This window comes from Nothobranchius furzeri, chromosome 14 (assembly GCF_043380555.1).
Source record: "Nothobranchius furzeri strain GRZ-AD chromosome 14, NfurGRZ-RIMD1, whole genome shotgun sequence".
In the NCBI taxonomy this organism is placed as follows: domain Eukaryota; kingdom Metazoa; phylum Chordata; class Actinopteri; order Cyprinodontiformes; family Nothobranchiidae; genus Nothobranchius; species Nothobranchius furzeri.
This window is the reverse complement of record NC_091754.1, coordinates 43,217,771-43,233,932: the sequence shown is the minus strand read 5'-3', so window position 1 is coordinate 43,233,932 and position 16,162 is coordinate 43,217,771. Positions and strand designations below refer to the sequence as shown.

At 44.3% G+C, this 16,162-nt stretch overlaps 1 protein-coding gene across 1 annotated transcript in view; it reads left to right on the top strand.

Annotated features, from left to right (window-relative positions):
- snx33 (sorting nexin 33) overlaps window positions 1-13,509 on the top strand; it is a 40,051-nt gene extending 26,542 nt beyond the window's left edge. Inside the window, exon 2 of the mRNA XM_054734146.2 lies at window positions 13,023-13,509. Within this exon, the coding sequence (XP_054590121.1) occupies window positions 13,023-13,276 (254 nt within the window). The 3' untranslated portion in view covers window positions 13,277-13,509. The remainder of the gene's footprint in view (window positions 1-13,022) is intronic.
- Window positions 13,510-16,162: the final 2,653 nt, after the last annotated feature.

Genomic DNA, 16,162 nt, shown 5'->3' with positions numbered 1-16,162 from the left:
CTAAATATTCACATAAATTGTTTTAGAGCCCTTTTATTGGCAGAATCTGATATTAATTTAGTTCTTACAAAAAATGGGTCCCAACGTGGTTTGTGTGGCGTTGCCATAGTGTGACATCATAGGGACCGATCCCCTGTCCTCTTTTTTGTAAATGGAAATATGGTCACCCTATATTCAACAAACTGTCCACCCGGGCTTTTGCGCTGCACAGAGATGCTTCACTGCCTATGACTCTGAACGTCTGTTGAGTCAGTCTCATGCAGACTAACCAATGAAGAGAGGGCCTCAAGTTAAGACCCTATCCTCATTGGTCAGTCCACATGAGGTGGGTCAAAGGTTACTCTGAGCAGGTTACGTGATGTCAGGCATTCAAGTATTGAGTATATTTACTGCATATTACAGTAAAATATTTTGTATGCGACCACATTATGGTGATCCTTGGGTTGTGATGATGGGGCCTTTTAATATTGTTGCCCATATACATATATGGACAATGGGTTTCCATAGACTCCAATAACACGTTTTTGAAGAAAAATGGGAGGTGGCCACCACCGCCATTTTGACCGTGTCACGGGTTCCGTCAAGCCCAGACAATTCCACAAAAAGGAAGAGAGGTGGAGCTGCGGGTGGGGCTTTAAGGCTGGGATCAACTGACGACACCCGGTTGAACTAGCTACAAGCTAACCTGAAGCTAACCCAAAGCTAACGCGGAGGTGGGAGCTAAGCTAACGGAGGTAGCAACCTAGCTACAACCGGAGTTAACTGTGCACAACAGCAGAGCTTCTGAGTAGGGCTGCTCAATTAATCGAATTTTAATCACGATTATGATCTGAGTTTTGAACGATTATAAAAAACAAAACAAGCCGATTATTTGCTCCTCCCGCTTGCGCTGCCCTGAGTTGCAAATGAAGCACTCCTCCCACAGTGTTGCCAACCTAGTGACTTTCACGCTATTTCTAGCAGCTTTTCAGACCACCTTCTTGACTTTTTAACTTAAAAATACCTAGCGAACACCTCAGAAACATCTCTGGGAACCCTTAGCTACTTTCTGGATAACTGTCGTCGACGTTTCCTGCAGGTTAGCTAAACACTCCGCCTGCCCTCCGGACCGTTCTTCAGGACATTAGGAAAGGGAATGATGTAGTGATGTGTCGGTCGCTAAAGAAACGGCTCTCAGAGCCGGCTCCCTGTTGGAGTAACCAGAGTGAGTGACACACACACCGCACCTGCGGATTCCTGAGCCGCTAAAAACGGCTAAATGTGCGGCGCGCTAAACACGCGTGCAGCTTGCCCCTGATTGCTGTGAAACCGGGTTTGGGGGGTGGGGGGTGCAGCTGTGGTTGGGACAATTATTACATTAACTGATGGACTTGTAAATAAATACTTTATAAATAAGGTAGAAATGAGTTCCTCACGCTGATAAATAATAAATAATCTCTCTGAGGACACGGTGCTAGTGTACTCTCCTACAGCACCTTGACACGACTCAATAAATGTTATGCAACATTTAGTGAACATCAATTTATTTGCATTTATTTGTTATAAATGCCACTGTATAATTTTTTTTTCTGTATTTGCAAGATATTGGTATTTGGGTCTGTACTGGTTAGACTTAAATGAGTTAAACCAAGGTCTATAGCCCTTGGGTCATAAACTATGAGCTATAAGTATATTGGTCTTTTTATACTGGGAATCAGGAGTTCTTTTAGTGATCGTCTTGTTTCTTATTTATTTTTGTCCTGATTGTGCCCTGAGCAATTTTATGACTGAATAAAAACAATTGAAATCAACATAAATTGAAAAATCGTCCTAAATAATCGTGATCTCAATTTCAGTCACCATAATCGTGATTATTATTTTTGCCATAATCGAGCAGCCCTACTTCTGAGTCAGAGATACGCCGGGCTGACCGTTGGGTAAAACCGGGTGGAACACAGAGGTCTCCTGAGAGCTCCACAAGCTGGCAGCTGCACAGCAGACAAGCGCCGCTGCGATCTGAGATGCGCAGAGCTGCTGCTGGGGAGAACCGGGTGGAAAGGTTTACATCCCAGAGCTCCACAAGCCGGCAGCCCGCGCAGCAGACAGAAGCCGCGATCAGACAGAGATGCGCCGAGCTGCAGGGAGGGGAGAACCGGGTGGAAAACCGAGGTCTCCCGAGAGCTCCACAAGCCGATAGTTGGAACCCAGCTCCACAAACATGTTGTATTTCAACCCATTTTCTAAAGTGCAGCATTATGTTAAATGCACTGGGGTTTACCCTATTACATTTAAATTTCATGGTTAAACAGTACATGTTAAAATCTAAGCTCAGCTCGGCAGTGACCTAAAATACATAAATATAATTTAACTTACCGAAAAAAAATGAAGTGGAGACTCCTTGGACGCTCTATTAGTGCAATTAATGCCACAGCAAGTCATTTTGTCCAACAATTGCACAAATAATATCCAAAAAAGAACGCACAAATGCTACAACTAATGGTCTAAGTTAAGAGACTGAAAATGATGGAACAGTTTCCAAGCCAGACCGAGGCTCTACTGAGGCCTTTCCACTGAGCTAGCTCTGTGGTCACGTGGGTCGGATGCTCATTAATTATACAGAATTTTAGGCTTTTAATACACTTAAACAGAAGAGTGAGATAAAAAATTCACCCCTCTCAGAGTTGTCATGAGTGTAAACTAGATAATTTAAACAAAAAACATGTTTTGGAACCAGGCTGTAAACATGTTTATTTCTGCTGTGAAACTGGTGTTTTTAACATGGGAGTCAATGAGGATTTGCTCGCTTCTGACACCAGCCCCTAGTGGATGAGGGTGGAACTGCAATTTATTTCACTTCCGCATTGGACTCAATTTCTGTCCCGCATTGTGGGTTCTTGGGTTCAACAAAGTGTTAATGTGGCCCTGAGTTCAACAGACAGAACCTTGTAATTACCTTTTGCGGTAGAGGTTAAATATCTGTTGAGACGTAGCGCAGGTGCAGAATCTATTTTTGCTGATGATGATGGTACCACTGCAGGTGCTTTCTTCCTCATCTTCAGATTCCCCATCAAGGTGAATGGAAGTTGATAGTACAGCTGGAGAAATAATTAGGTTCATATCAAATTTTTCATGTACAGACGGCTTCACATACACATCAGGAGAACCACATATTCAAAAGTCGGACATTTCCAGTGAAATAACTAGCAACAAATGTGTGACCATTTTGTGACAATGTTAGCATATTGAAACTTAGAAAGAGATCACTACTAACAGCTGAAAGATAGAAATTCACACACATCTCTTGGAAAAGGACTTGGGAATTTCAGCAAATTACCTGAAGGATAGAGCAAAAATGTGAGTTAGAGTTATTGTTTATTTATTTTGCCTTTATTTAACCAGGTTGCAATTGAGATACAAGATCTCTTTTGCAAGGGACACCTGGCCAAGACAGACAGAGCAGCAGCACAAGTTACAACATTAATACATTCACGTTTAAATACATTTCCACATAAACTCAATTAAAACATGAACACACTGATAGTCTGGATTCCAATGACCTAATCAGAGTCTTAGATCTACTCACGGAAACCAAATCCTTGATTTTCAGATCTTTCTGTAGTGAATTCCATGTAGATGGAGCAGCAAAGCTAAAAGCCGTTGTGTTTAGTTTTGATATTTAAGGACTGCAGCTACTGTTTCTGTGTAATACACGGACTTGCTACTTAATACTAAGCTAGTACTAAAACAGTAGACCTTGTAACGTCCATGGTCAGTTTTCACCTACATACTGACCTACACAAGGTCCGGTCACCTACAGACCTAATTCCACTATCTGAGTGGAGTTTCTATCCTGTCTTCTAAAGCCCAGAAGATTCTGCAGCCCTTGTTGACATTTCAGGGGGAACAAGATGTCAGCCTATGTTCCCAAACAAAGCCTTCTTTTGATAAGACCGCAGGATTACTCACTCTCATTAAAGAGAAACTTTTACAACTCATAAGTTAAATAATCATTAAATAATAATATGGTTAAATGAACAAATGTTATATGAATAGTAGCGCTAAATATAGATTTATATCTATATTTCAAATGTGGTGTAGACTTAGCTTGTCTTCGTCGTTTATAATTTTATATTAAATAACTCGGGTACCACCCAGTTTTGCCTGTGTGAACTGGGACACGCAGCGCTCCACTGTGAGAGTAGGGGTGGGGTGGTTGCACACGTTCCACTGCTGTTTCTCACCAGTATCAGCTGATGGAGAGCTCTCGTTTCGTTGCGCCGTTTGTGCCAGCTGACACATTAGGGGCATGACGCTTAGCCTGGCGGGTGGACAAGCAAAGCCTGGCGGGCCGCCAGGCTCATAAAGTGCTGGGGGAAACCCTGCCCAAGCGATCCAGGAGGTCGAGATGGACACTGCTGATGGTGTGGACTCCTGGTATCAGAGCCTGCAGACATGTCAGAATACAACCCTCCTAGTCTGGGCAAGTTCTGATTGACGGCAGGTGACGGCAGGAAGCTGGAGTGAAAGAATCATTTCATTTTCTGTTCCTCACTGGTTTTCGTGTGAGGCTGTAGTTGTGCTGGTCGCCTCTGGAGCTCTAATACATAAATATATAAGATACTAACAAAACCTCAGATCACTGCAATCGGAGCCGGGTGCCCTGGCTGCTTACATGAGGTCATGCTTCACCATGGTTGGACATCAGCAGGAGATTGGCTACATGCCAACTTGAAGCTAATGGAAGTTCTCTGGTGCTTTTAGCAAAACAAACGCGATTGAGTAACTCCAAAGTGAAGCAACATCAACTCAACAAGCTGCTGTATTTCTAGAGTCTCCACAGAAAACCAGCACAACTACAGCCTCACATGGAAGCCAAGCGGCTGCACGTCTCGCCCTAACCTCCACTCTGGAAGGGGTGTTCACATCACACATACCATAATAAAGGGGCTACATGTGAACAAGTACAACAACAATTGATGAAAGATTCCTGTGTCAAGACAGCGGTCAAGACCACAGTTTCTCTGATGGTCTGAGACTGAATTATTTTAAGCATAACTCTGATTTTATTGGGCTAACATTTAAATCTGGTGTGTAGTTTATAATTGGCACTTTGAACCCAAACAGGATGTAATAACAGAAAAAATGGATTAGATTTTTCTTCAGAAATGTATGAATTGAAAATGTACATAAACAAAAAATCTGAAATAGCAGAAATCAAACCTAACATGTATCACAACCTTGTATAGATTTCTTTTTTATATGTAGAACTTTGAGAGTCTGAGGTTCAGGTGATATTATCTCTTATTGTTCAGGAGTTTTTAGCTGCTGTGGTCTTCTGCAGAGCAGTTCTTGTCCTGCTGCAGACTAAACTCTTAGCACATCCAGGGAGTGTTTTTTTACTTGCCCCCCCCTGACTTGCCCTCTGTGCTTTGTCCATTCCCTCTCCACTGGTCCAGGGGACAGGGATGTGACCTTGAGCGGAGGTCACTCGAGGGTTTTCATCCTCACCAAGCAGCTGTGCACCCTTCTGCTCCTGAAATGGTTGATGTTTCACAGCCTCCTTCTGCTACTTGTTGCTGATGTGTTTGCAGAGCTGGTGGTGGGAGGCAGCTGATAGCCAGGGGTTCTTCTGGGGATAAATCTGGGTGTTGTGGGTCTGACTTTGTTGTCCAGGAGTCTAGAAGATGTGGAGCATCTCCAGCAGCATCCTGTCTCTGACATTGTCTATTGCTGGTGATGGTGGACGACTCTTCATCAGAAGAATCCCTAAAGTTATTAATGCATCAGATTTTATAAAACCTACTCAAGCAGTAAATACTAGAAAATGAAAACTGTAAAAAATACAGAACTAAAGCTAGAAATCTATTTGAACTGTTGGATCAGGACAGGCTGTGGGCAGCCCCTCCCTCATCACGTACACAACGTTTAAAAGGGTAAACAAAACAACACTCATGGTGACAAATCCACTTTGAAACACCCACAAACACATAGCTTAGATTTGCACACATAGGTAACCACATAAACATGAACATCTTCTATAGGATACACACACAAACACACACACACACACACACACACACCTGCAGAAGAACATGATACTACAAATATGGACAATGACCTCTTACAGTTCCTCTTTCATTTAATCTTGTAGATTTTTTGTATTTAGACGATTTATCAGTTTTGTCATGCCTTTTTGTTTGTTTGTCTATTTGTTGTGCACTGTTGTTCTTCCATTCCCCTCTCTTGTCCCCCTTTCCCTGCCTGTGTTGTATGTCTCTCTTTTTTCCTACTGTCCACTCTGTAGATGCAGTCTAAGATGCCACAAACATAATAAAGGCTACTGCAACAAGCGGAACGTCCCACATCCCTCTTGCTATAGAGTAAAACTGCTCCGGCGTATTATGGCACCCATATCAACCATTATATCCGCTACAACTGCCAGGACAGGACAGGTTAAAATAAATACATTGATAAATGAAAAAAAAGTGGAAGTAGCCACCCAATCTTCACCAATATATGGAGGGAGAGGTAGAAACAAATGCAGTTTCAAGAGAAAATGCTGTTAATAATAATAAAAAAAAATCCCTCCTACAAAATGCTTGTTTTACAATAAATTGTTTCAGTTTGATTGTAAAAAAAGTCCCTTCCTTTAATTGTTTCTGTAGTCTGTACCATGGGTTTATACTATGTGTGTGCATCTTACATTTTAATTCTTCGACACTTACGAACACATACATAGTTTGGACACATACAAACATATTTACTTTCTGTCATGTAGTCCAGCATGATTAAAAACAAATGATGAAATAATTATTGAATCTAACTTACCTTAGTTCTTACAGCACTTGCAACAGATCTGGATGATAAAGACTGTCTCGATGATTTGCCTCGAGTGTTCCCACATATGTAAATGAGAACAAACACGAGCACCTGGCAAAGGAACGTCCGTACGAGAGACCACCGCATGTTTCATATATCTGGATTTTGACTGTACACACAATCATAATTTCATTCATAGGAAGGAATATAGGACAGTTTCTACGTACGTTTGATAAATGCGGGCCCTGGACAAGTTATCCTCCTTTTAGAGGAAAAGTTTCATTTAAAGCTTTTCGGATTTTTACTTTGTTGTTTTAATCAGCATCTTAATTGGAGGATTTATCCACATTTAAAGGAACACTGAGCTGTCTTTCTAAGGAGCTTTTGAATCATTCCATGTTTTTCCCTTTGTCCTTGTAGTCTTTATGTCTCGCAGACAGATTATGTGTCAGTGCAGTCTCCTCATGTGGAAAACAGAATGCATGAATGTAGGTCAGCACCACAAACTGCAGTCCTCTGCTGGAGCAGTCTGTAAATTTTGTTCATGCTTTCCCACACTTTTGCCAGGAATTCCACATGAGATGTGATGCAGCATGACTTCACACATACAGCCTTTCCAGACAAGGCCTTCCAGTTCAGGAGATGCTGATTTAAAGACTCCGATTATGTGCAACTAGGATAGGGTCTCTAATCTGAGCAGCAGCATGGCAGCATGCCAGTGAGCGGCTGTGTCATCTGGGTAGACATTGTAGAGATGTGTTCTTGCTCTGCTGAAACCAGATGTTGGTCTGCAGTAACCTAAGGATGGATGGTTGGTGTTCTGCTTTAGCTGCCTCAGAAGAAACAGCTAGTTACTCTTCAACCCTGAGACAAACCAGGGAGTTTCAACATTTTTTTCTAGCTGTCAGTGATTCCCACCCAAATTGCATTAAAGACACATCTGTTCTTTAACAGCTGCCTGGTTTTGGAGCACAGATCACCATAGACCATGTTTGACAAAGAGCCGGCTCTGCAGGACAGCCAGAGCAACGGAGCTCCTGAAGAACCATTCAGAACATTAAGTATCACGCCTACTGTAGATGGCCCATAACCAACCTCAATTTGCAGAAACAAAGATTAGACTCATAATCTGTTGTGCTCCGACTCTGATGTTAAGTGGGTGAAGGGGAGGGGTAACATAAGAAACATGGAAGTGGAATTAAAAATGTGTTTAATTAGCATAAAAGTTTTTTTAAAACAAGTGTGCAAACAGATGGTGAGCATTATAAAGATGATGTCAAAGGAAAAATTCTAGGGCTTTGTTAAAAAGACATACACAGTAAGATTAACGTTAAACATTTCATCAACATAAAACACCCGGTTTAAATTATGTTAAAAGTTTTACCAGATCAGAAGGTTGTTTAAAACCAAAGTCAATAAAACTGTTTATCAATCAGAGTTAACCTAACCTCAAAGAGGGAATTACCGTTACTTAGACTGTCAGAGCAGTCAAACCTAAGACCCTTTATGGGTCTTCTTCAGTTAGCAATCCTTCTCAACACAAAAAGGGTTTAAATCCAAGGTCAAGCCTGGAGGACAGCAGAACCCATGCGCTGCTGCCTCCCAGACTGTACTGCTTCTTCTTTGAGAGAGAACAATAGCTTGGATGCCTACAAGGCGTATTGCTGCCACCTCCACAAACAATAGAGTTGCACACTCGCTAAATTCGGTAATCTCTCTCTCCCCCCCCCACCCCCCCCCCCCAGCATGCAAGAAGTCCAGCAGCAACTATCCTTGCCGTCTGTCCCACGTCTCCAATCTGGTCTGGAACCCGTGTTCAATCCAGCCAGCGCCCTCAACGCTGCCGCAGAGTCAAAGCAGATGACTGCCCACACCAGCCCACTATCCTCCAACCAACGTAAAGTGCACATAATAGCCACCAACTCCATTGTGAACACAGAACTATCAAGTTGGTGACCAAACACAAAATCCAGGCTAGGTACCACAAACCCCACCGTTGCCCTGCCACTTTCAGGATCCCTGGAGCCACCTATATACAGCGGCAAATAAGTGGTCCATCCAGTCCCCAAATAGGCTAGAACTTCCTTTGCCAGCCCACTCTCCTCGCCTCAACCCAAAAACGACAGGTCCACCTCTGGGTCTGGCAACAGCCACGGTGGAACATCCAACCAGATCAAGTGAGAGACCACTGGCCAGTCCAGGAGACCCAACCTCCCCGCATGGCACCTAAGCTTTTCTAAAAGTCTCCTTGTCCCTTCTTGCCACCAAACTCCCTGCTTCAGCAAACCTGACACCACTGTGTCAGCCCCCATGCCTTCCACCTTCCACTTTGTTTTAGACTTTGACAACTTAAAGCCCCAACTCAGCTTACGAAACACATAAGGCAAGTTCCGCCCCCTTCCTCAAAGAGCCCCATTGCTGGCAGACAAGGACCTACCCATATCTCCACCCAAAGTGCTGAACAACCCGTTAATCAAAACATTAATTCAAGATTTCAATTCAATTCAATTTTTCTTATAAAGCGCCAAATCACGACAAGAGTCGTCTCAAGGCACTTCATATAGTAAACATTCCGATACAGGTCAGTTCATTAAGCCTTTGTCTTCCTCCGCTTAGCTGGGTCCGGGTCGCGGGGGCAGCATCCCAACTAGAGAGCTCCAGACCGTCCTCTCCCCGGCCACCTCCACCAGCTCCTCCGGCAGGACCCCAAGGCGTTCCCGGACCAGATTGGAGATGCAACCTCGCCAACGTGTCCTGGGTCGACACGGGGGCCTCCTGCAGGCAGGACATGTCCGAAACACCTCCCCAGGGAGGCGTCCAGGAGGCATCCTGACCAGATGCCAAAACCACCTCAACTGACTCCTTTCGATCCGGAGGAGCAGCGGTTCTACTCAGAGTCCCTCCCGAATGTCCGAGCTCCTCACCCTATCTCTAAGGCTGAGCCCGGCCACCCTACGGAGGAAACTCATTTCGGCCGCTTGTATCTGTGATCTTGTTCTTTCGGTCATTACCCAAAGCTCATGACCATAGGTGAGGATTGGGACGTAGATCGACCGGTATATCGAGAGCCTGGCTTTCTGGCTCAGCTCCCTCTTCACCACGACAGATCGGCTCAGCGTCCGCATCACTGCAGATGCCGAACCAATCCGCCTGTCGATCTCCCTCCTACCCGCACTCGTGAACAAGACCCCGAGATACTTACTCCTCCACTTGAGGTAGGACCTCTCACCCGACCCGGAGTTGGCAAGCCACCCTTTTCTGGTCGAGAACCATGGTCTCAGATTTGGAGGTGCTGGTCCTCATCCCAGCCGCTTCACACTCTGCCGCGAACCTACCCAGCAGGAGCTGAAGGTCAGAGCTGGATGAAGCTAGGAGGACCACATCATTCGCAAAAAGCAGAGACGAGATTCTCCTGCCACCAAACTCGACACACTGCACACCATGGCTGCGCCTAGAAATTCTGTCCATAAAGGTAATGAACAGAACCGGTGACAAAGGGCAGCCCTGGCGGAGTCCAACCCTCACCGGGAACAGGTCCGACTTACTACTGGCTATGGGGACCAAACTCGCTCCTCTGGTAAAGGGACTGAATGGCCCTTAACAGAAAGCCACCCACCCCATACTCCTGGAGTGTCCCCCACAGGGTGCCCCTGGATTCATTAAGCCAATCAGAAAAAAGTTTCTATTATACACGTTTCCTGCACAATACACACCCTCGCCACATGTCCAAACTGCTGGCAATGAAAGCATCGTAGGGGTGCTCTTTCAAAAGCCCTAACCTGGTAACTCAAATAACCCAACAAAACATGAGCAGGACACTCGGTCCTCGCCAAACGTCAGCAGCAAGGGGGCCAACTCACATTCCTTAAAACCCAAATGTCTCTCGGCTATCACCTTGCCTCCTTTCAAATACCGCAAAAAGTCTTCCACCGCTATATCATTCTGGATATCATACACAACCACCATATCCGCAGACCTATCCTGCAGCACATACACTTTGATCTCAACCCCCAGAAACTGCTTAAGCTTCAGCGCCTTGGCCAGTTGAGCCTCTGAACAGCACACCACTGGCAATGTCCTCCCAGACAACACATTCGCATCCACAACCTCACCTACCTTCTCCTTCAGCTCCCAGGAAAACTTAAGCAAGCTCGAGGCAACAACCCCCCTGCCCGACACTGCACGAATATGGACAGCCAGGTCCACTGCACCAGTTCCATTCATCCACCTCTGCTTTGTCATACCCTCCATGCCCAGACCTTCCGGCGACGAGTCGCTCCGAACTCGGCGATCCCTCTTAGACGTACTCCCTCCCTCCACCGCCGGTGCCGCTGACCCTGTTCCCGCTACAAACTTCCTCCCCATACCCTCCGAAATGAGGGTATGGGGTGGAAACCACCATTGTACCAGGCCCATACAGGCCATCAGCAGATATCCCAAACTCCCTTCCAGGCCAATCCAGACCAAGCAAAAACTCTTGTTCACACCCAAACACAACCAACCAATCAGCACAGCCAAAAGCCCAATCAAACAAGGCCCAACAATCCCAAAGCTACTGCCCTCTGTTGTGGAAAAAAATGTTCTGCGTGAAGGGGTGTTATCACAAGAAAAATGATGTAATCTCTGGTCTTCTGTAGCTCCTCAAAATAAATTTTCCACTTTCCGGTTTGTTTGTTTCTGATCGGACAAGAAGTAAGCCACCAAGTTACCTTATATTTCATCACACTTTATTTACCCATTTGCAGTTGGGAATATTCTGCCATCTCCCAGTCTCTGTGGCAAATCAGAAGATTTTACAAGATGCACACCTTCACATGTCAAGAAACTCTTCAACCCTAAGCTGAAACTTTTAGCACTATCAGCATGCATAAATCTGATATAGGTTTAACTCAGTGCTAGGCTGTACCGGTCACTGGTGAATCATACAGAATCAAAGAACAATTGAAATGAATATGAGGATTAACATACAGATGATTACTTAAAAAAATGAATAAATGATTATTACAGATGTGATCAAACATTATTTTTCCTTACACCTCCCAGACTGCTGGATGGCACAGCCTTGTTATCTTAAGCCGGGCGAACACTGCAACTTTTTCACTCGTAGCACTCAGCTTCAGCTCCAACTGTACGACTTCCTCGCAGGGCAGATCTCACAAGTCATGCGCTCACACTGCACGACCCAGTTCTCGGGTGCGACCTGACTGCTCACACTGTACGTTTGGTAGCAACACGTCGGCCCTAAAAATATGCTAAAAATAGCAGTTTTTACTCAACACGTCAGACTTATTTTTCTTGTTTTGCCTGTTGTCCTTCGGGAGTGCTGCAGGAGGACACACAGGGATTTATGGGGGTTGGATGAGTAAACCGAAATAAAGAAAGTAAATCTGTGTTTTGTGATCAGTTTAATTTGACATGAACACGACAAACATGCTTTCTTGACAATCTTTGTGAGTAAAAAAAAAACGTGTAGAAACAAAAACGAACAGCGTGTGTTATTAGGGAAATAGCGAGCGAGCGGCGTTGATGCAGGATTGCGCATGCGCCGTGAGCGGTTCTGATACATTTTGGGTTGCAGCTGCTTGCAGCGTCGCTTCAACAGTACGATACCCTCACGAGGGACGAGCGAAATATTAAACACGCCAGAAGTCCGTGCGACCTCACGACTGCTGATCGGCAGCTGGTCACGTGGTGTTAATCGCCTCTCGTAACCCCCTGTACACTACACGACCGCTCGGCGCAAAACTCGCCCCGATGTCGTGGATTCTCGCACGACTGGAAAATCGGCTCAAAAAAGTGAAAAAGTCGCACAGTGTACGCCCGGCTTAAGGTGTTGCTCATTTGTGGGTTTCAGCTCAGCTCATCAGCAGCCTGGAGAGGAGGAGGAACAGAATCAGGAATCAGTTGGAACTACAAATTGACTGTTTTTACTATTAATGACAAGAGACAAACTGTGCAATTAAGGTTAGATGAAGTTCAGGAAGTTCCTCGTTTTTTTTTTTTTGGCTTTAGTTTTTTTTCCTCTTTAGTCTAATGTAGACCAACTAGTATGTCTTTGACTCGGTCAGGCAGAGCTGGAAGTGAGGCAATAGTTAGCCCTGCCAAACATGCCTAAATATGTAGATTTGTGGATCTCTGCAGAAGACCCCGTGGGGAAACATGTCCTCACATCTCTGTTCTTCTGTCTCGAACTGTGAGACTAATTCTGACATCTCTCGGTTTAGGTGCCTTTGCCAAGGTGAAGGAGAGCCAGCGGATGAGCGATGAAGGAAAGATGGACCAGGCCGAGGCAGACTGCATCAGGAAACGCTGCCGGACAGTGGGGTTCGCCCTCCAAGCCGAAATGAGCCACTTCCATCAGCGAAGAGAGGTGGACTTCAAAGACATGATGCAGGCCTACCTCAGGGAGCAGATAGACTTCTACCAGCGGATTGTCCAGCAACTGGAGCGCACTCTGCGCATGTACGACTGTCTTTAGAGACTCCACACCGTCCTCAATGTCAACATCTCAAAAAGAGACAAGATCAATGGTTTACAGTGGTTTCCTTCATTTGATGCAATCAGAGCAATCTTCTCTGCTTTGTTTTCTGAGTTACACGTCACATAACTGCAGGTGTATGAGGTTCCTAATGGTTTTATGATTGAAGGCATTGTTGTGGAACATTCCCTCATGCACTTTGATTTCTTGATCTAAATTATAGAATAGGTCTAAAAGCCTGAAAATACACCACAATACAGTAATAATTATTATTTTATTGTTCTGATCAAATGGAATTGGAGCGTTACCGAGGACGCCCAGCTCAGGAGTATCTATATGTATCAACCAATCAGAAAGGCCTCTGCAACTGGTCTAGAGAAGATACCACTCTAAGGGCTTTGGGACCAGTTTGCACATGTTTTCTAATGTGGGTGGGTGGGTGGGTTTATGTTCTGTAGGTGGAGGTGGATCATGGGTCTAAGGAACATGTAAAAGTGTTTTTCCAGGGGCATTACTCAGCCTTAAACAGCTCTGTACAGCGCTGGTGAGTCAGCCACTGGGGGGGGGGGGGATTTTTTTTACTTATGATAAAATAACATGAGGTGATCAGTAAACAGTGTCATGTAATTTGTATGTTCCATAGAAACAACTGGTGGTGTTGCTGGACATTGTGCTCAGTTTTATGGCTTTTTGTCAGAATCTGAACCAGGAAATGGCTGCAGGCAATGAAACAGAAGGCAAGAAAATCCGGAGCAACCAGTGACTCCGCCCCCTAGCCAGTCAGTGACCAGAATCACGATGTCGGCCAGACTCGGCCTTGCCAGGTACATTAACGGAGCAGGGACTAAAAACGGGAGAAAGTAGAGGGAACATACCGAACCCTGCCCTTGGGAACAGTGGTCAGGCCGAGATGACGTGAGTAGTGCTCCTGGGAAAAACACCTTAAAGGGTCCGGCTAGCCAGTTCAAGGCGTCTGATGTTTCTGTGGTGGAAGAAAGAAATGATGTGGAACAGCTCCTTTCCTGTTGTTTTTCATCAGATCAGATAATAATGACCACGCCGCTGAGCTGCGACTGCTGGAGACAACAAATGATAGAGTTCCTGTATGGCCTCGGACACATGTTGATGTCAGTTTTAATAAAGTTTTCTCTAAATATCCCTAAAGGTAGAGTCAGCAGACACACATCTGCAGATTCAGCACCTCATACAGAAAAGGCCAGAAGTAGAAACCTAAAAATCATGAGAAGAAAAGAGTTGGACCAGCTGATCTGTGATTCAGAACTAGCTGTTCTGAAAAGTCAGAGCCGGAACTCGTAAAACGACCAATCAGTGCTTTAGGGTTACGGGAGTGATGCTAATCTGAGATGAGGCTTCAGCCATCAACTGGTTGTGTAACAAACCATTTCAGCCTCCATTCCGTCTGCCCCAGACTTGTAGTTACATGAAAGGCTTCGGCAACCATAAGGAATGTTTTTGTTATCCCGAAATATGACTCCTACAGCTGGAAATTTCAGATTCCCTCACCAGCACAGAGCTTTGACTGAAAGCCTAGAACATATTCCTTTTAATTCCCTGTTTTTTCAGTCAGTTTAGGTCTAATTGGTGGGTGGGGGGTTCCCTTGGGACAGGGTAACTGTTAGGGTTAGGGTAGTTTGTTCCCAGAGAAACTATTCCAGTCTCCAAAGACTCGGATGCTTGATCAGACATTTCCGACACGGATGTGTGGCTCGAGCTGCAGGAGCTTCCATCCTTTAGCTACAGACACAGTTGGTGGTTTCCAGCTTATCAGATGATTTAAAGAAATAAAATCATTCATCTTAATAAAATGTAACAAACACGTTTCTGGCTGTGTGATATTTGCTGCTCAGAGGTTATTGGAGGTGTTGAACACTGAAAACATATTTATTATTTATTTAATGAATGCAACTCACAAGTCATTTGTTCCTAACATAGACCACAACAAATATATTGATTAAGCAAGTGTTCAACACCTTAAAACGACCATCCATCATGTGCCATCAGAGTTGTGTTAAAATAGGGATTTATAAATCAAATCTGTTTGCAATTAAAGTAAAGATAAGGTTGTCCTAAATGTGTCTAAAACCAAGATGTTTGTAGAACTGTCTACCACAGGTGTGTTCAAAGAATCAGAATCAACTTTGTTGTCATGGCCTCAGCGTCCTGAAGCATAAAAATGTGTCCCTGCAGTGCAGCCTGACACAAAACATGTAGAACCAAACAGATGCAGGCAGACCAGGAGAGCGGCCATCAAGACACTCATTTTCAGTTAGAAAAGGGTTACATGAGGGTAAGAGGACCGCTCAAACATAAAAGCACGGACATCTAACCGTTCGTGACACGAGACTCCAGTGAGTAGGCGGGAGGGGGCTGGGACCCTGTTGTAACGATTTGTAGGTGGTTATTTTCAATAAAATGTCAACAGAATATAAATGTATGCAATAAAATGTTATATTCCATGAAAATGTGGATTATCAATATTATTGAGCCTTTAATATTCATTCCACTGATTATGAAATAGGTACTTTGGCTAATCCAGGGAAGCAACACTTGATAGTTTGACACAGAGACAAAAATAAAGTTTATAAAAATCACTTTATTACTATATGAATGATAATGAAAGTGAAATGATTATGAATGGTGATTCACAGTGATATCACAGTATTCTAAGTGACTCAGAAAGGTGTGACGTCTGGCTTTATAAAGTAAATTTGGCTGTTTGTTGGATGTAATTTAACAAGTTATCAAATTTATATCAACCACTCTGATGCCATTGTTTAGTTGTTAAGTTTCAAACAGGCTGTCAATGATTACTTGGTCAAGTACGTAGGATGCCAGGGGAATCTTGTATTGACGCACAAAGGTCAG